The 23,694-nt window shown below is 41.4% G+C and overlaps 1 protein-coding gene across 2 annotated transcripts in view; it reads left to right on the forward strand.

Annotated features, from left to right (window-relative positions):
• The first annotated feature begins 178 nt into the window (after positions 1–178).
• The window catches only part of LOC141805750 (ceramide transfer protein-like), a 29,177-nt gene continuing 5,661 nt past the window's right edge, over positions 179–23,694 (forward strand). The window contains exons 1-11 of one of the 2 annotated variants that reach the window (XM_074690940.1): positions 179–833; positions 2,861–2,995; positions 16,617–16,733; positions 16,835–16,900; positions 20,476–20,583; positions 20,712–20,850; positions 21,990–22,079; positions 22,959–23,116; positions 23,241–23,333; positions 23,418–23,504; positions 23,586–23,678. In XM_074690940.1, coding sequence (XP_074547041.1) covers positions 723–833; positions 2,861–2,995; positions 16,617–16,733; positions 16,835–16,900; positions 20,476–20,583; positions 20,712–20,850; positions 21,990–22,079; positions 22,959–23,116; positions 23,241–23,333; positions 23,418–23,504; positions 23,586–23,678 — 1,197 coding nt within the window. In that variant the 5' untranslated portion in view covers positions 179–722. The remainder of the gene's footprint in view (positions 834–2,860; positions 2,996–16,616; positions 16,734–16,834; positions 16,901–20,475; positions 20,584–20,711; positions 20,851–21,989; positions 22,080–22,958; positions 23,117–23,240; positions 23,334–23,417; positions 23,505–23,585; positions 23,679–23,694) is intronic. The other variant, XM_074690941.1, reaches the window with a different exon arrangement.

The following is a 23,694-nucleotide window of genomic DNA, read 5'->3' on the forward strand; positions in this document are numbered from 1 at the left end:
GGCTTTCCCTTCGGTGTTTTTATGCTAACTTGGGAGAAGCAGCTGTACTACCAGTAGTTTCTGGATGGACTCTTATGAAGCGCTACCCTGTCTATTTTCAGAGGGGGAGGAGTCTCTCCCGCTTTAGGAGGAGATTTGATGACGTCACCAGAGCCAGCGCCCCTGCGCAGCACACAAGTCTGAGCACGCGCTCACCCAACAGAGGGAGAAGACGCTCGAGACATCAGTTGAACATGGCGTTGATCTGGAGAGCTGTCAGCAGTGTACTGAGGAAAACAACTATCAACACCTTCTCTGTCTTCGCCTGAAAGACTGTGAAACGGATCAAACTGCTGGCCAGCGAAGATTTCTGGAGCAAATTTGTTTGTGATTTATTATTTTCTGCCACTTTTTCGGGACTGTCAAAGGAGGAACAGCCGGAGAGCACAGTTGACAGCTCATGATACGAAAGGTGTAGCTAACGTTTAATTACCTGGACAGCTTGACCACAAAATGTGTGACAACCTCTAGCGCTTACTGACGCTAACTGGAGCTAACTGGTTATCGATCCTGTCAAGCCTCCAAGCTATTTGGGTTAACTCCTCAGAGGCATTAGACAGTCAATAATAACACAGCATGACCCAGGGGACTGTTTTTAACTAAGGTACAGACAGTTCAAAGAGCTAACACTACCAGCCTTATATCGTTGTAATACAAGTGTTAGCATTTAAAGCGTTAAGGAAATGTCTGACAATCAAAGCTGGAACTCTTCTGGTTCCGAAGAGGACCTGGAGCCCAGAGAGGAGACTGGACATCTGGTTGGTGTTGTCGACTTAAGTGGAGTCCTCAGTAAGGTAAGCAACGGTGCGGCAGAGCTGTAATTCCTGCGAGTACTTAGCTTGTTGTATGTCTCCACCAGGTGCTCAGGGCACAACTGTCAGGTGGACGCTTCTACATGCAACGTACATACGACTTACATGCTACAAATGAGTGATCCTGGTGCATGTGAGAGGCCTATGTTTGTCAACATGTCCAATTTCTATCTTGGGGGAGTTACAAGAAAAGTCCCCACTGTCGCAGAGGGGAAATTTCGCAGTTGAAACATGATATGTTAATCCTTAATTGACTCCCAGAGGGGATATTCAGGTGTTGCAGCAACACAGAGCAAAAAATTAACAAGTAAATCAATACAGCAGATAAAATAAATGAAATCTCAGGCCCATATACAAGCCTCCAGTGAAAGAAAGTGAAAAGTTGAGGTGAAATGACATGATTAATGTAAACATTTTAACAAAGTAAGGATTGAAATTACATGGTACGGTTTATAAACTAGCAAGAAAATTGATTGGTTGATCTTTCTTCAATAGTTTGTGATTTTAATGTGATGTAGCAATGCAAAAGTAATGTACCATTATCAGGTCTGTTCAATGCAGTATGATGCAATTCTAACTTAATGTTTTTCAAATTAAGAAAAAAATAAATTAATCCATATTTCAGCAGTATGCATCAATTTAAATATGCCTGGAGTTGCACAATACTAACATGCCATTCCGAGGTAAGGAGGATACTTATCAGAGAGAGAAAACAGATTTAAGTACAAAACATATCAGAAGATTATTCATAGGACAGCACACAAAAATGATAGAATAGGTGCTTTTGATCCACAGATCTACAAAGGATAGGCTAGGCAGGATAGGCAAGAAGAGCATGAAGCTCCTGGGAAACAGGGCATCAGGAGAAACAAATATTAGTCATGAGCACATGACTAGTTTGTTTTGAACTGGTGTTTGAGTTATTTTTAAATGATCAGTAGTTCTCACACTCCAGGAATGTGTGCATCTAACAGGTATGATGCAAAATACAGTATACATAAATAATAACCACAGGGAATGAAAGAAGCACCTGCAATCTGTAAGAGGAAGGGTAAATGTTTGCTGTTGGAGGTAAATTTCATACCTTGTGCTAGTTATATCTTGTTTTGAATGAGAAAACATGACTATTTCTAAGAATTTTCATGTGAAAGTGGGAATGAGACTGCACAACATGAGACTGATATCCCATTTGCAACAACTTTGATTCATCTTTTGATAGTGAGTATAACATTTTCTCTGCTCAGACGACAGTATGGAAACAGCAAATGGTGTTTGCATTCTGGGTGAATGTCCTGTAATGCTCCTAAAATTACATCAACAACAGTAAGCAACATGCAGGGACCCTTTTATATGTAAACTGAGAGCTCTGTATTAATAACACTGCAAGCTTTTGTGAACATGTTCTGTTCTTCCTGGGTAAACAGACAGTTAAGCCGTCTGCCAAACAAAGTGCTGGTAACCTATTTGGCCATATGCTTCTGCACATTTGGTGCAAGACGTTGTTTTGGACAAATTGCCCGAGTTTAAACGAGTTAAGCTGTTTGCCAGCTAATGTGGTATTAATCTGACTGTACGACAGCCGCCTGTGAACAGATTGCACGGTGACCTGCTAACCAAGCATATTCTGAGATTAAGCAGATCTGTTTCGAGAAAAGCTCACCTGTTCAATCATACTAAGTCCAGTCCACGTCATACTGGAGGTCTTGTGAGGATTAATGAGTGTGTATCTTACGTAAAATCCCTCATGTGTCAGGTTTTCCATTAAGTGCAGGGTTATTGGGAGAAAGATTTGTGTTTACTTTACTCCTCTCCAATGAAAAAATACAACATGACCACCCTGAAAGCGTACTTTGTGCTATTTGGCTTTGTTTAATGTCCCTGAGTAGTGAGTGTTTAATGTGTAGTTTCTTTTTTATGGTGCAAGAAAGACAGAATTAAATCTAAATTAAAGTGTTTCTTGTCTTTTAGCGCACAAAGACATTAACACAGGTGCACTTTCTTTTTCACAGTGGACAAATTACATCCATGGATGGCAGGATCGCTGGGTAGTCCTGAAAAACAACACTCTGAGCTACTACAAATCTCAAGATGAGACAGAATACGGCTGCCGGGGTTCCCTTTGCCTGAGCAAAGCTGTCATTACTGTGAGTACTATTGTAATTCTTCACTCCAAAGCAGCACCTCTCCTTCCTGTTAGCTGTCCCAGAACTCATTTGATGCAAGTTCTGTGTTCTTGAACGCAGCTTTATTGGCCCTTTCATCGCACAAGGGTAAATATTGTTGTTTGTGTTTGCTTAGATGGAACCACCAAACAGTTAACGGTCAAACTTTCTTCAGTACACACCCAACTACTATTTTGCACTCAGCAGGATACTCTTGTGTTTATCTTATTTAAATGTTTATTTAAATAGCAAATGGTAGTTACAAACTACCTTTGCCATCTCACTTCACTTGCTATTGAAGCTGAGAGGACTCTTTCTGGAACTCAAACAACAAAGCGGTGTCCACAAAGAATTGTATGACCATGACATCAAAAGTGAGTATGATTTCGATTATTGAGTGTGATGAAGGACAGCTTTGCTTAAGAGTGGAACAGAGGTATATTGGTGATCCAGCTACAAAAAAAATGGGCTAAGTAGGGTTATGGTACTCAGTTTTTTACTAAGTCAGATTTAGGGGAAAACACAGTAAACCTTACAGCAAATGTGTCAGTTTTTGGTAGTTATAAAGATTACTGAGATTATACTAAAACTCTTATACATATGGTTAGTTAGATAGGTAGATCGCAGAGGACACAACTCAGCAAAAGCTGCTTTAAAACAGTAGACAGAGAATAGGATAGTAAAAATATAAGTGTAACGTACATTTGAAAACGTAATAATGTTGATTTGACGGCTTTCAGTTATTTAAGATTTGTTTGTAACAGTTAAACTAAGTGTTCTCTGCTGATGCCTGTGTAAGGATTTTTTTGTGTTTAAAGCTTGTTAAAGAACGGTGAACCAGTCAACTGTGTCTGTTTTGTGCAGAAACATTGGCTCTTCCACTGCAAATTTACTACATCTCAAAGTCATACTGGATTATCTGGTTATTCTGGAAAACTCTTCACTAGTATGATTGACGATTCATGGTACTGTAAAATTCCCCAGGGACTTTCAGCAGGAGCAAAATATTAGTCCCAAGCTTTCATTTGTCATGACTTCACTTCGTGTTTTTTCAGTTTTTATAGCAGAAAACCGTGATGTTCTGCAGTTTTTTCTCCTCTCGTGAGCATTCTCCTCCTTCTCTTTCTCCTGTAACCTTTAACACAGTTTTGAGAAGTCTCACATATGTTATATTTGATGTGATTCAGATGTCAGGCATCCATACACCACATGCTTCTCTTAAATCCATGAAAGCCAGGCTCTGCTCCTCCCTGGATCCATATGAAGGCCTGAGGCTTGTTTACAGATAGAATCAGTTGGGGAACTTTACCCTACAGTTTCTCAAACTTGTTTTTCTGCTCCAAGATCTTTTTTTTTTTAAAACAAAGATCGCCTGATTATTTCTCAAGTTAGGCTTAAGGGTAAATTGGCTGTCAGGTGGCTGGTGTGTTACAACAGACTGTGTGGTAACACTTGTCTGGAAACATCATGAGACTGGTGATGCTGTGTCACTGTATAGGATTGTAGAAAAGACTGAGAAATGCGTAGTAACATTAAAATAGAGTCACATGGCTGCTAAACCTCATTCAAAAACCTCTCGTAGAGTCTCAAAGAGATGCACTGCGTATGTGCTCAAGCAAAATTTTACTGAGGTGCGTCAAGTACTCGCAGCACTTCACTTTTTCCACATTTTGTTACGTTACAGCCTTATTCCAAAGTGGAATTAATTCATTTTTCCTCAAAACTCCACACACAGCACCTCATAATGACAATGTAAAAAATGTTGTTTTTAGCAATCAGGAGAGAAGAGCCTTAGTCAGAGAAGTGACCTGGAACCTGACGGTCACTCTGTCAGAGCTCTAGCAGCCCTCAAGGTGGGGTTGTCACGGTATTAAAATTTTCAACTCGATACCGATACTCAGGAAAATATTCAATACTCGATACTATTTTCGATACCACAAGGATAAAAAAAAAGAACCCAATATTTAAAAGAAACATTTTTATTAACAAAAAAATGCAAATATAACCTCTGTTGCAACATGTAACAATTAACAGTACCACACACACAACAAACAGTTGTGTAAAAAGAAAGTTTCAGGCCTGAGCACACACTGAAGACATTTTTACCAAATTTTTTGCCTGATTTATGCGCTGTCCACTAAAAACAGCCCTGAGACCCACATATGGGCCTCCAGCCACAGGTTGAGAACCACTGCACTAGTAGATTGTATTTGAAGCTTGATCCTTAAAAGATTGCTCACATCATGAACAATATGTGACTCAGGGAACCTCAGGATGAATTTATCATTTAGAAAACAGTGAGTGAGTGAAAACAGCAGCTCGGATGGACTGATGAACAATGCTGCATTTTGATTCATCAAAAGGTTGACTCGTCTTTTTGAAGTCTCTGTGTTCATTTAAAATGTGCTCATGAGCTATCAAGACACAGTTTGAAATAGAAAATCACATAGTGACTGACGATCTCTCACCGTCTGCTGGGATGCACGTCTATCTGCGCCTTTAAGAACGCCAGCACGAAGAGGAGTGCGCGTACACGGAAAGTGAAAGTTTAAGTTACACACCCATCCTATAATTATGTTTTATAGTGGTTATATGGTATTTCTTGGGGGTTTCTAGTGGGTATAGGGTGCATACCTGCGTATCTTGTATATTACACAACACGACCTCTGCGTCCTCTGTGCTCCTGTGCCTCTGACTTGAGCGTGAGAAATCTGAGGTGTGGCATGAGTGCGGGTGAAACCATCCAAATGTGTGAGTCTCACGGCGATTGCGTGACAGTTGGCAGCCCTATTTATAATCATTAACGTTACTTCAGCCTTTAATCGCTCGTTGCGGCTAATGGCTAACAATAACACGGCCAACATTAATGTGGGCCACCGGCCACGATAACATCAGTAATAGGTTTGAAATTAAAGACACTTACCTGTCGAAATTCGCTGAAAAGGCCAGGGTGTCGGTCCTGCAGGTGTTTGGCCAAGTTGGAGGTACTGCTAGCTTTGGTCGCCACCGCCTTGTAGCAGTGTTTGCATACTGGCTTATTTGTGTCCTTCGGTTTTCCAAGCTCGTTAGCCTCGAAGGCAAAATACCTCTAAACAACACTTTTACCTTTTTCATTTTCGACCAAAACTGGTTGATTTGGCCCGCCTGCAGCAGCACCAGCCATGCTGTTTTGTTATTGAGTGCGTCACGGAGAGGGACGATACTTTTTTAAGTATCGATACTTTTGACAACCCTTACCTCAAGGAGAACCTTTCAGAAGGACAGTCGCCTCGCAACAATCCACCAATCAGACCTGTGTGGTAGAGATGGCAGACAGAAGCCACTCCTTAGTAAAAGGCACATGGCAGCCCGCCTCGAGTGTACTCTCACACCATGAGAAAGACAATTTCTGGTCTGATGTGACACAATTAAACTCTTTTGACTCTGTGTTTGGGGGAAACCAGGCACCTCTCATGACCAGGCCAATACCATCCCAGCCGTGAAGCATGGTGGTGGCAGCATCATCTTCATCATCAGCATCATCCCCATCTGTAGGGATGGGTTTTTCAGGAGCAGGGACTGAGAGACTTGCGGATTGAGGATGAATGCAGTAATGTACAGAGATGTCCTGGATGAAAACCTGCTCTGGGGCGATGCTTCATCTTTCAGCAGGACAACCTGATGGAGCTTGAGAGGAGCTGCAAAGAGGAATGGGCCTAACTGCTCAAAGAAAGGTGTGCCAGGCTTGCGGCATCATACTCAAATAGACTTGAGGCTGCAAGTGCTGCCAGAGGTGCATCAAAAAAGTACTTAGCAACGGCTGTGAATACTTATGTGCATGTGATGTTTTAGGTTTTTCATTTTGGATAAATGCAAAATTTTCAAAAAAAACTTTCCTCACTTTTTCATTATGGGGTGTTGTGTGCAGAATTTTGAGGCAAAATAAATGCAGTGCTGTGAATACTTTTTGGATGCACTGTAAACTACCCCAGTGTTGCAGACTGGACCTTGTATCTTTCTTCATGTTTAACCCAGGTCAGTGTTTGATAGCCGAACTGTCTGCACGTCTCTCCAAAAGAGTAACAAGGGGACTGAATAAGTTACTGTTCCCATGCAGCATAAAGCAGGCTTTGCTGTTCGCTGTATTTGTTCAGCTTCATCCATTCCCAGCCTGCGTAAACATTAACCTCCATGTGGTGATCTCCTGCAGTCATTTCTCATTCCAAAGGAAAATTGTGGGAATAAATAATGAGGAGCTAAAGTTAGTGATTGTCAAACATGGACAGTTGTTGCCTTTTTTGAACATTTTATCTTCTGTTTTTCCAGTAATTCTTTCTTTGAGTCCTCTGTGTGGCCCTCATGTTTACTCTTCCTGAAAAGAAGATAGTACGGTATGTTCTCAGTGAGGCTTGTAATGTTTCCAAGAGTATGTTAAATTATTTGCAAGGGATTAGCTATTTAATGTGTATATTGTCATTAAAGCTGCATAAGCTTGGTTAGAGACCATCTTTGCATTTACATTTGCATGTTTACATTGTGGATTTAGTTACACTTGTGAGGCTTCTTGCTTTGCTGTGCAACATTCTGAGGTCAGGCTGTAAACAAGACGGAAAGAGGAAAGACAGGAATCGAGGAAAGAAAGTGTCTCTCATGTAGACCATCCTGTCATTGTACTGCATGGATTAGGACAGCAGCTATAACTCTGTTTTCTGCATAGATTAGGTGTCTGGTTACATTCTTGATAACAGGGATGTTTCCCCAAAAAAGTCACAACAAATCAATTCAAGCCACTGCAGCCCCTTTGATCTCAGTTTTATCTCAACCAAATGTGATTTAGATCTGTATATTTCTTCACTTAGAAACAAACAGATTGTAGTTAAATGTAAAGGCAAACACTTGGCAGTTTGCAGCAACTATTAGCAGCAGTTACCCAGAAAGTTTTTGAAGAGCGCAGACATGGGTGTCAAAATTTCTTGTCTTTATTCACACACTTCAGTCAGGAAATGGAGAAACTTGTGAAGACTTGAAAATTAAAGGTGTGATTTCCACTTTGCAGCAAGAACAAAAACTCAGAAAATAAAATGCACTCTGACCACATAGTGAGCACACACACAAATTTAGAAAGTGTTTATTCCAAGCACAGTCAAATAGACTATGGAGCCAAAATAGTGACTTTAATGTTTGGTATTGAAAATAAAATTTGGCATTGAAAGACTTATCCTGAAACTGAAAAAAATTCAGGATGGGTTTGATAATTTCAATGATGTTTTTATTTTTTGATCACTGTCTTTCTTCAGTTTCAACTTTCTGTCACTCTTCTAGCGTGTAGGGGAGGGTTTGGAGGGAAGGGCCAGGAGGGCTCGATTTGCACATCACTTGCATATTATTGGAACATACCACTGCACTAGACTGGACTCATTTAACAGTCTATGGCTGGACCCCACAGGACTTGGGAGGCCCTTGAGCATTAGACATCCACAAGTTCACCTGAAGCTCCAAAACCACAAGTTAGTCTGTTTCTTTCTGCTGTTATTTACCAAGAAGGGGAATTAACTAAATGTAGTTTTAAAATGAAGTAGTAATCCTCCTCCTGTATAGTTTGTTTTAGAGTTTCTGTTTTCTGCTGAGCTGAAGATCAATGCGTTTGTGAGGCCTTGGCAGTGATGACGTAGGCCTCAAACTCCTCGAGAGATAAAAAAAAAAGTCACAAAGAAAGACTCTATCTTGCTCACGATTAGCCACAGGTTAGCTGGATTACGCCTACAGCTAACACTAGCTAGCTTATTTCAGCGGTCCTCTGCTAACCCATTACATCATTTTTAAACCAACTTGAGTCCATTCCACTTCTTTATGAATGAATGAACAGCAGGGAGAAACAGACTTATTTGTGGTTTTGGAGCTCCGGTTGAAATGGAGATGGCTGACACTCAGGAGTCTTGAAAGTCCATGGGGTCCAGCTGAGTGCTGTTGTATTTGCCAGAAATATGCAAATGATATTCAAACCACATCCCTCTTTAGCCCTTCCCCTTAACCCCTCCCTCCATGCCAAAGTGTAAGTGACAGAAAGTTAAAACTGATAAAACACAGTAACCAAAAAAAAAGTGTGATTCAAAAAAGAAAAAATATCATTGAAATGACAAACTTTCATTGAAAAAAAAACAATGAAATCAAACAAATATCATATGGTTTTAATTTAAAAACATCAGAATGCAAAAGTTTATAAAAAGAAAATAATTTAACTTTGGATGACCGTGTTTTTAACTGAAGGGAAACATTATCAATGTCATTATCTGTTTCAATGCCATGTTTTTCAATGCCAATGTTTCCTTTTTCAGTTACAGGGTGTTTTTTTGTGATGCCAAATTTTATTCCCAGTACCAAACATCAAAGTAATGGTTTCGGCTCCATAATAGACCTGCATTGTAAAGTAGTGGCTCAAATTGCAGCAGAATGGAAGCACCATCTGTGTGACACTGTTTCAGCTACAGTGGAGTGTTCATGGCATAGATGAAGGATTAAATTGCATTCCCCACCTGTCAACACAATAGCTTTGGTCTGGTGTAAATAACCCTCATGGTATGTTACTTCAATTCAAGGGAGCTCAGTGACATCAATGAACTGCATTTACAACAGTGTTAAAACTGTTTGTTAACACAGATAGAGAATTAATGTGGCTTTAGCATTAAGGAGGTCTGAAATATAAATCATTGATAAGCCTTATAAAAATGATGATAAAATCGATAGATTCCAAAGTCATTTATTGTGATTTTGTTTTTTCAGATAGGGGTAATTCAACTTTATCCTGGACTGCTGGTGTTTCTCAACTGATGGCAACACAAAAGGTGGGGTAGGGACCTTTGTCAGGAAAAGAAAAAAAGGAATTTTTCTATGGAAAATTCCTGTGATATTATTGTAAAAGGGATTTTTTTGTGTATTTATTCACACTCCAAAACAGCGGGTGGCTATAATACCCTGTCAGGCTAAGTGACTGCATCTATTTTACTGTACAGAAGAAAACCATTATTGTAAATTTGTTTATTGTGAGAAATAATACAACCGAATACAACAATTAAGTCATTAAGTATGGATGTTGTTATATTCATAACAAAGGAGAACTAAAACCTCAGTGTGTTTTGTGCAGTAGGGTGATAGCAGGTGGAAGTATGAGGCCATCAAAACTAAAGCAGCATCAAAGATAAACCTGAGTTCTTTTTTAAGTCAACTTCAAGACCTGAGGACATCACAAAAGTCTCTCACTGCTTTATGCTCAAAGCAAGAACACCAAGTGGCACGTTGTTCAAACAGCACCATCTGTTTATTAACTAAGTTTGATAAGTTAGAAATGTTGTCAATCTATGTTGCAGCTCGTCATTGAAGGGTGATGGGTGAGGCCAGAAGCCAGACCAGTTGAGAACCGCTGCTGTAAACAAGAGCTAACACTCGGGAGGCTTTGGCACGCACATTAAAGGGGACATATCATGCTGATTCCTGATTTAATACTTACATATAATATAATAAATTTGACAAGACCTTACACCCCCTGAATTTTCAAAAAATTAGATATTGTATTTTTTCTGATATTCTAGAACGAGATTTGATGCCTCTGAAAATAGGTCAACCTTCGTGACGACACGAGGATCCTTTCTTTTTATTGGAGTAATCTGATAAAGCAGCTCTTCCTCTGTGATGTCGGTTAGTCACACAACCGCCACCGAGGGATACACCCACCAAGAGCCGAGTATCCCCCCCTTAGATGCTGGATGCAGGGACTCTGCTCTGCGGAGCAGCTTGGCTTTACATGGTGAATTAGCAGTTAAAACACTGTAGTTTTAGCAGACGTCACTCATAATACTTGTGAGACTGTGATATTTGCATGCTTGTTCTGACATGCAATGTGAACCTGGACCACAATAATGCTGCGGTAATAACATAGTGACGAACTGTCGGTAGAGGCGATCTTTAGACTACACTTTCAGCATGATGGATAAAACAGATAAAGAAAAGTGAAGGAGCAGGATGGAGCCCTGTTATAGAAATAGTTAATGGTGAAGTCTGCCTATATTTCCACGTATAAACTATACATGTTAGAGTACAGGTTTGACTCACCACACTGAAGCGTCCTGAGATGATCTGTGTCGAGGTGGATTTTCTTCCTCCTGAGCTGCAGAACCGTCCGGGTCTGACTCGGGGTCCAATACAAAAGGACGTATCCTACACTCTGCCGTTTTATTAGTGCTATCAATGCCTTACTGTGAAGTTTTGGCAAACAGCAAACTCGCTCGGTCTACTCCATTCAATGTGGCGATTTTGTAAATACTGCCATGCTGCAAAAACCGCCCCCCTGGCTCTACCCCCTCCGCCCCTCTGATAGAGCTGACCAATCAGAGCACAAAGGGCTGTGACGTTGCAAGGTTACTGGAGGTCATTCTCGAAACGGAGCGTTTCAACGAGATCTTCAGAATGGCCTAAAATGAGGATATTGAGAACGCTATTGTGGGGCAATGAAGGAACTAAATGACCTGTACTGAGGGCTTAAATGCTTTACAGGCATCCTAGTCTGGCATAGTGAAAAGGAGAAACAAGCATGATATGTCCCCTTTAAATATTTTCCATTTTTTTATGTTTCCAATTTTTCTCTTGAGGCCTTTTCATTTGCTACAAAATAAGTGCTTGATGAGTCGCCAGTTTTTAAAAGTATTTACAGGATATGACAAGTTGAAATTTCATCTTTTAGTTATATACCTTATCGAGTGCATTGATTGCGTAAGACTTCGCTCTTCATATCCTTCTCTAACCTCTAACACAGACCACACTGTAGTGTCCTTGTTTCCTGTTCTGACACTGCAACAGTTTCCACTCTAGTACCGTTGACTGTTGTTTTTGTGTTATCTTGTTATTTTGTGGTTAAGATGATGGTGAGCTTGCCTTGTGTTTTGTTGGCCTCCAAACACTGCTTTTTGCAGCCGTCCCCACGCAGTGTGTTAACCACTGTGACCATTTTTAGCTCCATAGCCGGTTAATGGGAGCACACTGGCCTACTTGTGATTTCTTCTCTCAGTGGAGCTGATGAGTAGAGCAGACCCAATCTGTCGTTGTCAGCAATGGCGAGTCTGATGGTGTGGCGTTTTCTCCATTACCTCTGTCACAAGAGAGATTAAGGAAAGAGAAAGATGGAAGGTCAAGTGGAAGTTGAAAAGATTGACTTCAGGTTTTGTGAAAATTGCAGTGTCCTCAGTGAGGAAATGAGGCTCTTCCTCATAGCACGCAACTTCCTCTACTGGAAGGGGGTCATGCACCATATATTTGTCTTTAGGTGTGTGTGTGTGCGTGTACTTAAATGACACAGAGTTGTTCTATCCTCCCTCAGTTTTTTTTAGCCTTCCCTTTCCTTCAGTTTCACTCTGGCTGTTAGGTGAGTCAGTGTTTCCTCAGAGCCACGGGGATCCCGTTCTGGTTTCAGAGGCTGTAAAAAGACATTCCTGGCAGCTTGGTTTAGCTGTTATTTTGGAGAAGGAAAATATCTCGTATTTATCTATCTCCCTTTTGCAAAACAGTGATGTTGAACTTGCATAGATGAGTAATGAAATGAGGTAGGTGTGGTGCAGCTGTGTGGATATTGTCAGTGTTTGCGTTGGTTTAAGTCCTCCTCACTTTCAGACACTGGAAACACTTCTAAAACTTTACACTAGCTCAAGATGGAAGAGAACTCTTTTATTAAAGCTGCTTTCTATGTCTTTTTGATAATACATTTTTAATTTACCCTCCTCTGTTTTCTCCTTTGAAAGCTCAAACCGTCCTAAACAAACACACAGATATGAGCTCTTAAATCAAAGAGAGTGACTCTGATGATCCAACGTGGGATGAAGTGAAGAAACTTACCGGCAGAGGCTTCTGTCCAAAAAAGAAAAACTGCTTTGTTGTGTGTCTGCTTGTATCCCAGTGGGTGAGACCTACATTTGTGTTGCTTGCACTCATGGAGGGTGTAGTGGTTTTATTTTACACACACTGGGCACTGGGCTTTTGGTTGAAGGTTTAAAATGATGGCTCAGAGGCAGTCAGGTTGGTGTTACTGCAGACCATCGGTTGTTAAACTGTTATGTTGCCTGGTGGTTTTCCTTCATCCATCAGCTTGACTCTGCGGTTCAATCCGTGGCTTTCTTTGCTTGATCCCTCTGAAAACCTCTAAACTACCCACTTTGGACCACCAAAGCTCCAACCCTAACCTCAACTCTAACACACACTCAGTGCTCTTACAAGACACAAGCTAAAGCAGCATGTGGAAGATCTATCAGTCGAAGAATCTTTGTGAATCATCTGAAGTTCAGACTGGATAGCCACAGAACGTCAGAGTTAATACCAGTTAAAGTATTATATATTATATAAAACAAAGTTTCAATCAGGAGATGAAAGGAGAAAATTGATTTTCTTTTACAGTAATCAGTGAAAGCAAAGCTCTCAGAATCATTCTGGAGTTCATGAGCTTTGGCCTGACCTGATCACAGCAACACATCATGACTTTCTGACTGAGCAAGATTAGAGGATGATGTAAGACTTAGGGCATCTCTTTTAGACATATAACGTTGTGTTGAAGAGAAAACTTTTGTTTTGGTGTTTAAACATAAATTATTTCTCTGAATATTTAGTGCATCTTTAAGACCTACTCCCTCTTTATTTTGACATCCATTCCCATAAACTCAACAAGGTAATCCAGATATTAACAGTAATGTACTTAACTCAGGTTGGATCTAACGTCTGTGTGTTTATGTGAGAGAAGGCTGGATGTATTCTTACAGAACACTGAATCCAACTCCAACACCTCTCTCCCTGTGGTCTGCGTGCCTTTCACACAGAGCCCATCATTAGCACGTCATCCTGTGAAGCACAAGGCCTCGGCTAAATTGTCCTTCCTGTGATGGATTATTGTTTACTGTGGCCTCGGATCCCAGTGACCTCCTCAGACCCAGCACAGGCTTTCATTTCTAAACCCTGCTTACAGATCAGCTAACCCATGACCCCACAGTCCAGAGGCGATCAGGGACGCAGTTTCACAAGTTTTTCTTTACATTAGAAAGAAGCAGAGGGACGTGCAGTGGTGAGGTTAGTGGTTTTTATGATCTAATCTGCTTAATCACTTCATGATGGGGATGGACATTTAAGGCAAAAACAATATTGGATAGTTACTGCTGACTGTCTGCTGATTATTCAGTCCCTTATCTCTGCATATATCCTGAAATATTGAATGAAGGGATGGGTATTGATAATCAGTTCCTGTTAAGAATTGATTGAAATTGGTTAAATCCATCAACATCGTTAGCCTTCATACTCAACGATCCCCTTGTTGATTCTTTACATTCCCCCAGAGCGGCTGGGCCATATAGAATAGAATAGAATAGAAAATACTTTATTTATCCCTGAGGGGAAATTCAGGAGTCACAGCAGCAATCAAGAAAACAAAAGCAAGAAAGTGTATAGAAAGTGCAAAAAGGTCCATAAGAAAATAGATGATGACATCCCGTCCACAACTCTCCAGCCCAGCCAGTCTCCACCTCCACAGGGTTCAGGACTGAGTATCCCCAGCAGTCTGTTCAGTCTCTGTCTCCTGCATCCTGTGCTCACAGCAGGCGAAGCTCCTCCAATGTGGCGCCGGCGTCCGATGTCTGCTCCGTCAGCCACGTCCGTGAACAGCACGATGCCACTCTGCTCTCCGGCAGCCCCTCTGGGCTAGCACGGCTAGCTCGCCCATCCCACCGGAGATAGATCCCACATTCCCAATAACGATGGATGGAAGGACAGGTCCACGTCGTCACCTCTCAGCTCACACCCGAGAACCAGCACGTCGTCCTCACCTCCTCCTCCTCGCCTCGAGGGAAATCATCAAGCCTTACACTAGTTAACATTGACATGCTACAGGCTACTAACAGCTAATTTCGCATGTAAACAATGCAGCCATGGATACATGTAGGATAAACAGAAAAGTAGCAAAAATATCGCTGAAGCCACAAAAAGTTTGTTGTCCATGACCAACAATGGACGAAGAAGAGAGAGCTGCTGCAACAGGCAGCTACTTGGGCAGCGCCTATAGCAACGAAAAGTCGACAGTAATGTCCGTCAATATGTCGACCTTGCCTGCAGTCAACAGCAGAATTTCCAAGCAAAATGAGCCCGGCCAGCTGCTTTGAGAGGCCCAAAGTGTTTATTCTTACCTGACTGAACCCCTCCTTTCTCCATTTTTCATTGCTTTAGTGAACTATTCAAGAGGAACTTGTGATGCCCTGACTCCTCACCCTCTTGTTTCCTGACAGTTTTGCAAAGTCACACTTCACAACATCACAACACCACCACAGAGGTTTATTCATCACACTGCTAAGCTCATGAGTTATCACAATCTGCAGTTTGGGCTCAAGCTGTACTTACTTCCTCTGGATGCTTTATTTCTTGACCCCCATATAGAATGTTGTGCTTTCCTTTAATAGATTAATTAGAGTTTGCACACTGGAACAATCAATACAGTTTAATTATAATGCACACTCTCACAAAACTGTATTGATTCAGTGAACAAAAGGATCATTAGAAGCTTCATTTAAGCATCACTAATACTGGAGAAGGCTGAATTAGCTGTTATTTTTCTGGATGCTTGCCCCCAGAATTTAATCCAGCACGTCTTATACATTGAAGCAAGGCTGGGAACAGGGCTAAAGAAAGAAACGTGGTGGTTTCTCTCTGTCGCTTTCAGTTTTACTGCAGTCTCTGGAATTTCTGCTCATTCAGTCTTTTCCACTTCTCAAACTGTGTCCTGGAGTCCGATCCAATGAGTGAGCCCGACTCGTATATCAGCCCGCTCTTCCTCTGCGATTAGACTCTGAGAGTGTTTCAGCCTTGAGACTCACTGCAGAGGCGTTCTGATGCATTCAGTAAACACCACACAGCAGGTAAATACCACTGCTGTCACTACCACTCCCTCCACCTCCTCCCAACACACACACACACACACACCCTAGTTGCTAGCATTGCCGGTGCAGCAGTTTTACAGCGCTGACAATTCACTGGAGAGCCATTAGGAATATGCTCTGTCCTGCAAGTTGCCTTAAAAGGCCAGTTATCTGCTACTTCTCCTCCTATGGGACTGATGGCCTGAAAATAGAGGCTGCTTTGCATCTCCTCTCTGACCTTTATCTCTCTGAGATATATACATTAGATACACTTGGAGTGAAAAGATATTTCTTATCCTTTATCCCATGTGTTTTGGATGTCAAAGCTATCTCCTGAACAGATTGCCACCCACCATGCAACAGGAGCGCGGGAATGGCAGTTTGCTATTTCAGTGTCATTTTGATAGCTAGCCACAGAGTTGACACCCTCGCATATGCCTCCTCGTGAGCAGGAAAGATCTGTGTTTCCCTTTGCTGTGAAAGGGAAATGACAGTTAGCTTACACATCTATGACAGGATACAGCCAGGATGGCGTCCCATAACTGGCCTCATTCGAGGATCATCCAGGTTTCATTCTGTCGTTGTATTTCTTCAGATTAAGTTAAACCATCTGTTCATGTTGTTAAAAATCAGACATCCCAAGTTGAAATGTTCACTCACCATCCTCTGTTCTGTTTTTCTGTGTGTGTTTTCAGCCTCATGAGTTTGACGAATGCCGGCTGGACATCAGCGTCAACGACAGTGTCTGGTACCTGCGAGCTCAAGACCCGGAGCACAGACACCAGTGGATCGACGCCATCGAGCTTCACAGGGTGAGTCTGCACACTCTGTTATCTCTCAAGCTTTTACACACTTTTCATCAAACTTACAACGTTGGGATTTGTGAATGTGTGTGTGTGTGTGTTTCTAATAGAGTATCAGAGAGGGGAGGAAAGAGAAGGGCGGAGTCCAGGGAACAATAATCATCCCTCCACCACTGGTGCGTTTGTTGGCAAGTCTGTAGGACAGTAGGTCCCCTGAGTGCTACTTGTGTTTAGAATAGTGCACTTTTGTTCTAGGTGTGTATTTTTGTTCAAATGTGCATCTGTGTTTGCACTCATGCATACAGTACTTTGCATGTGCGTTGTGCCTGCAACATCACAGATGCTCACCTTTGTACTGTGCTGGTAACACACAGTTTTGAGGGGTTCCATGGTTTCCAAAAGGAATGCCAATTTTTTTGAAACAACAGAAGAGTTTCCATTTTGCCAAACCCATCCAACAACTTTCACCTGCTCATCAGAGATCGGGTCACAGGGGCAGCCATCTAAGCAAGTTGACCCAGATGTCCCTCTTCCTGGCAACGATTCGTAGTCCCTTCTGGGGGATTCAAATGTGTCTCCAGGCAAGAAAGGACATAAAATCTCTCCTCCAAGTTGGGTGACCCCAGAACACCTCCAGAGGAAGGGGTACAGGATGTATCCTCATCTTAAAGGCTTGAGCCCAGCCACCCTTCAGAGAAAGCTCACTAGTTTCCTCATTCTTTGGATCAGAATCCCAAGAGCTCATGACCATGAATGAGGGTTTGAACTTAGTGGGGAAATAGAGAGCTGATCATGTTCATATCTAGTTTCCTGGTTGCATGCTACACTTTTAAACTGTATTTGTGGATGTAGCAAAAAAAATGCTCGTTTTTGGAAGTGATTTTGAGTCAATGCAGTGATTTCCACTACAGTCTGAGACATAGTGCTCCCTGCCAGTCTATAAATCACAGCCATATGGTACTGGTTTTCAGTCTAGTCTCTTTTTGTGCAGACAATTCATCAGATTCTTTAAATATTTCATATTGATTATGTAATATAGAAGCAGTTTCTCTGTTTCTTTCACTGCTAATGGCTCAGACACTTCAAGTATAAAAAGCTACACTTTGAGCAGTGTCATGTGAGCCACTGATTTGTGCAGAACATGTCAACATGAGCTGCTAGCCCTACACTATCAAAAAGTAGCGATGTTTTGAGCAAGGTTTTCTTACAGTAATGATTTTCTCACATTTTTGTAACTGCTTAATTTGGATATACAGTTTTGCAGCGAAAATAACTGAGGGTTTCAAGGAAATGCTTTATGTCTTCTTTATTGATTTTTGACACAAAAGCCTGCAGACGTGAGCTTCACCTGTCCTGTTGGTCAGTCAGTGGTGTGTGAACTGTAGTCAGGGTTTCCTTGCTGTTATTCTCCAAAAAAGTAGCACAGTGTGTCTTTACACAGTGCTACAAAAATGTGCCCTTTAAGCTTTGTGAGGAAAGCCTTGTAGTGCTGAGAGAGCTAAAGTTGCTCCTATTGTTTTCAGCTGGTGTCAAGGACAGAGGAAGCAGGTTTCAGTCCCTACTGTGCACTGCGAGGCATGGAACAATTGAGGAAAGAGAAAATGTTTATTGTCACATAAACAGTAACTGACCACAGACAGGTGGACTATGTTGAAGAAAGCTTATTTTAGCTTCACAGAAAACTGATTCATGATCACTCAGGAAGATTTCGACATCTAGAAGTCTTAACCTAAGGCAGATATAATCCATCTCTGAGCTCTAATTGTTTTTTTTTTTCTGTCTGATATCAACGAGGAGATATCAGCCGCCTCACCCTCAGTCTGTCTGCAGAAACACACATGCTCAGCTTTGGGAAAACCCCCTGAACCCCTCCTATGTGCTCCTCACTCACTCATTCCAGTACGAGGGAGGCACCGTGACTCACACATACACATGTGCACGCGAGTGCGCGCACACGCAGACACACACAGCAGACTACAGAATCCCACCCACAATGAGTCACCACAAAAAAACTCTCCTCCTCTCCGAAGCCCCTTCTTCCTCTTCAAACCCACATTACTCACTGCAGCAGCACTCAGCAGTTTAACATCTCCTTGGAGACACAACACAATACAGCTAACGTGTCACTTTCTGATCATTTAAGACCTCAGAATATCAAAACAAAGACAGTCTCCAGGATACTGGTTTAAATTTAACCAAACTAAATATGACAACAAAACAAAATAAGATTTTTCCACGAAAGAAACTTGCATACACAAAAAAAAAACATTAGGAAGAAAAATATTTAAAGCTTAACTTTTTCCTCCTGCAAATTCAAGAAAGGGTCAAAGCTTTTTAAACGCCGACTTTAAATTTCCTGATTATCAAGAAACAAAAGAGAAATTTTAACAGTTGATGTCCTTGTCTAACATAAATCATCACTGCACTTCCTGGTTTAAGCTTTTTCAACCACGGAAAATAAATGTTGTCAAGTTTGGGTGCAATTTTTTCATCATGTGATTAACAGATCGGGAAACAATTTCAATCAGACCTTCAAATTATAATCCTTGGAGTCTGTACCCTGTTTTATTCATTATTTATCTGTCCCACATTTTCCTTCATAAGGTCGTACTACTTTGTGACAAGTAACCATCATTATTTAATGTGTTGCTTCCCTCCCCCTGAATTTCCTTTCTAAATCCTAAGCTCTCCTCTCCTGTTAGGATCCTGTTATCAGACAGAAGAGCTGTCCTCTTGCAGACAGACAGATAGTCCTATCTGCTCTGATGCAGTTAGCGGGGTCGCAGCAGTATGTTGGCTAAAGGGCAGGCAGCAGCAGTGACTCAAATCCATGTGAACACAGGGAGAGTTACTTCTGGTCGTTGACCGACAGTAACCCTGGCCCTTGCAAATCCCAGTCACGTGCGTGTTCATCTCCTGCCCTCCGGTGGTTGGAAAAGGAAGTGCCTCTTAAAGGGGAAACAGGACTGTGATCCTGGTCCGTGCCACTGTCTCCCTCTTTTGTCCCTGACCGTCTATTTTGAGGAGTGAGCTGTTATGTAAGAGCGAGGGGAAACCAGGGGAGGTTACGGGAAGTCAGTTGATGTTTCAGTTGTGTCGCCAAGGTGACTGAATGCATGTCATGATGTGTCAAGATCACAGCTTCCTGTTGAAATGTCTCATTACAACATCAAAAATATTTATATGACTTCCTTCTAGAGGGTTATTTTTACTGCTGCTTTTAATGTGATTTAAATGTCAAATTGAAAAGCTTGTTTAATTTTAGGTGTTCAATCTAGTTCTCTTTGTTTTCATCATTGATTTTATGTTGACTGTTTCATGCTGAATCATGCTGAACTATTTTCCCCACCACTCCAAGAGATCAAGTTCCTGTCATGGTTGATTTTAACAGTGAGGCATGGGAACTCTGATTTACATGTGTGCTTCTCTTTTGATCAATTAGAACTGATCTGATGTTTAATACATTCAATAAGATGTCATAAATCTCTCAATTGCATGACAGAAGCATGACAGAGACATGTTAAATAAGCTGGCACTGATTGTGCAACACAAAGCTGCAGATGCCAGGTGAGAACATTTGGATAAGTTAAACAGCATTAACAGAGATTACACGAGTCAATTCAAGTGAAGGATTATTAACCACTGAACTCTTGTTGTGTGTCAGGAGCTTTGTTGTGTTAACTTTTTTCCTCCATCTCTGTTTTAAGACAAACTCATGTAACCTCATGTCTCTGCTTGTTTCTCCTGACAGGCTGATTCTGGATATGGCTCAGAGTCCAGTCTGCGGAGACACGGCTCCATGTTGTCTCTCACCTCAGCCACCAGCGGCTACTCTGCCACCTCCACGTCCTCCTTCAGGGTAAATGTTTACCGAGGCTGAAGAAGCTTCATATTTTTTTACACACAAGAGGTTAATTCTGCTACAAATGGTTGCTTTCTGTCATCTGTAAATATAAACAACAGCTTGACCGCTCTGTTTCTTCGTAGAAGGGCCACAGCCTGAGGGAGAAGCTGGCAGAGATGGAGACGTTCAGGGACATCCTGTGCAGGCAGGTGGACACGCTGCAGAAATACTTTGACAGCTGTGCAGACGCTGTGTCGAAGGATGAGCTGCAGAGGGATAAAGGTACGGCCTGCAGACACCTGAACTCCAGTTAACCTCAGAGAAGATCTGAAATAAAGATTATTAGATCAGTAAAAATGACTCCACATGATCTCTGGTGACAGATATTTTCAGGATGAGGTCATAAATTACTCGATGCTGATAAGTCCCTCTTATGTTCAGCTCTGTAGATGGATTTTTTGTCTTTCATGATGCAGATTTCAATATTTTTTATTATTTGATCAGTTGGTATTATAAGTGTTTTTTTCTCTGTGCAGTGAACTACAAATACACAGCTGTTTTACTTTAGCCTCTTAAGACCCAGCGTCCACATATTTGGACATATATCTCTGCCTCTCAGACTCATGATACTTCATTTTTTAACCTTTGACCAATTTGCCACACTTAGGGACACTGCCCTCATCATCTTTTAATGAAATCATAACATTACACCCATTTTAGTGAAAAAAACAGCAAATTTAAGAACAATAACACCACAAACAAACACTAATAGAGAACTCATAACACAAATAATCAAACTTCCTGTACAAAGACCAAGTTTAGTTATTATTCTTATTAGGTTTTACCAAAATAGCAAGGTCAATCAAAAATTGCACACCAGACAAAAGCTTGGGTCTTGAGAGGTTAAAGATAAAGACTCTTAAATAGTTTTTTACTTTATTTTTCTCTGGTTGTGCTTCAGTGTTGTAGATAAAGCTAATATTTGTTGTAAGAAGATGCAGGCTCTTGCATTCTTGTAGGGAACATGTTTGTGTGTGTTGTGAGTCAGAGAGCAGTTATTCTTCCAGCCCCCCTCACCCTCGCCCCGTGTTGGCCGGCTGAACATTTGCTCATGGCAGCCTGCGCTGTGTCTCTCCTGCGGATGAAGCCCTGCTTTTGTTCTCCTCACCTCCCTCTCTCCCTTCCTCCCTCACGCTCTCCTTTCCTCTCTCGCCTTCTGTCCATTCTAAAGATGAAACCAGACCATTGTCGTGTTGTCCAGCACAGCAGAGTTCTGTCAGTCTGATGGTCTGCTGGGCTGCAGCTTCACTTGTGAATGGGCCACAAGGCGCTGCCATGCCCTGCAGCTCAGCTGGACTTCACACTTCACTGCAGCTACCTGTTAATGGTTCCTCTCTGAAATGCTCCTTCTCTGTTTTCAGTCGTGGAGGATGACGAAGACGACTTCCCAAATACTCGGACTGACGGGGAGTTTCTGCACAACAACAACAACAATGGGAGCAAAGAAAAACGTGAGTGATGCAGAAATTACAAGTGCATGTTTTAATCGCTTTCATGTCTCTGAGTTGTGTTAATGTGAATAACTTTGCCGATATGAACCACTGTCTCAAAGACACAAACTTAAAACATATTCTTTTACATAAGAGAAAGTATTAGCGGATAACTGTGACACTCAACTAGAGTGATTGGTCCATTTGTTCAAAGGTTCAATCTGGATTTGATCAACTGTTTCACTTCACTTTTCTCCATAATTTTTTATTACACTGCAATAAATTTGTTAAAGGGACATTATTTTTTGACAACAAACCTGAATTTTCATCATATGCCATCCAGCATTTAAAAATACAGGCCTTTTTGCACATCATCCCAGTACCTAGACCTGATCTTCTCTACTTGTCTATATTTCTTTACATTTTTTATTTCATATTCTTATTATTATTATTCTGTTTTTTATTGTTATTGCATTATTGCACTTTTTCTGTGAGCTGCTGTGGCAAAAAAATCCCCCATTAGGGATCAGTTAAAGAGCATTCTATTCTATTCTATTCTATTCTATTCTATTCTATTCTATTCTATTCTATTCTATTCTATTCTATTCTATTCCATTCTATCAGGACAAAATACTTGGAATTTTTTTTACTTTACTGGACTACGAGTGTGATCATCCCTTTAATGCTAATTTTAAGCTTTGATTAACTTAAAAAATGTGACCAAATTATGCTCCTCAGCTTCTAGTAGGGGAAATATCTCCACCATCTAAGTAACAATTATCCATGAGTTCTCTGTGGACCCCTTTGTTGAGATGTGTTCTGTACATTGTTGTGAATATATCTGATCCATTCATATTAGCTGTTTGCTCTGAGTTTCAAGTGTCCCCCTCTTGTGTGTAGTGTTCCAGGCCTTGAGTCCTAAGGGAATCAGTGGCATAGATTTCAAGGGTGAGGCCATCACATTCAAGGCCACCACAGCCGGGATCCTGGCCACTCTGTCCCACTGTATCGACCTCATGGTGAAGAGAGAGGACAGCTGGCAGAGGAGACTGGATAAGGTGAGACACACGTAGATATAATCAAGCACATTCCTCTCCGATGGACTGAAAGTTCTTGTCAGCATTCGTGTTCAACAAATTCTTCTGCACTATTGTTTCAACTCGTGGATTTCTTTGTGTGCAGGAGATGGAGAAGAGGAGAAGAATAGAGGAGGGCTACAAGTCAGCGCTCAATGAGCTGAAGAAGAAGTCTCATTTTGGAGGTCCAGATTATGAGGTAAAACTCTTGGAGTTCATTCACAATGCAGCCTGATATTTAAGCTGTGTGGATTTTAAAGTTCCCTCTTCTCTCTTTTGGCAGGAGGGTCCAAACAGCCTCATTAATGAAGACGAGTTTTTTGATGCGGTCGAAGCGGCGCTCGACAGACAAGATAAGATCGAAGAGCAGGTGAGGAGATAATCATCAACACAACCCCTGCTTTAATTAAAATGACATAACCCTTAAAGTTAACATTTCTTTTGTGTTCAGTGTCAAACAGAGAAAACCAGGATACAGAGATCCAGCCCCGTCCCCCCTACAGACGTTTACTCCTCCTCTGGCTCACACAGATTCTCCACCAAGGTTAGTCGGTGCTTTC

Source organism: Halichoeres trimaculatus, unplaced genomic scaffold (assembly GCF_033239565.1).
Source record: "Halichoeres trimaculatus isolate MK-OKI-2021-1 unplaced genomic scaffold, fHalTri1.1 fHalTri1_scaffold_16, whole genome shotgun sequence".
NCBI classification, from domain to species: Eukaryota; Metazoa; Chordata; class Actinopteri; order Labriformes; family Labridae; genus Halichoeres; species Halichoeres trimaculatus.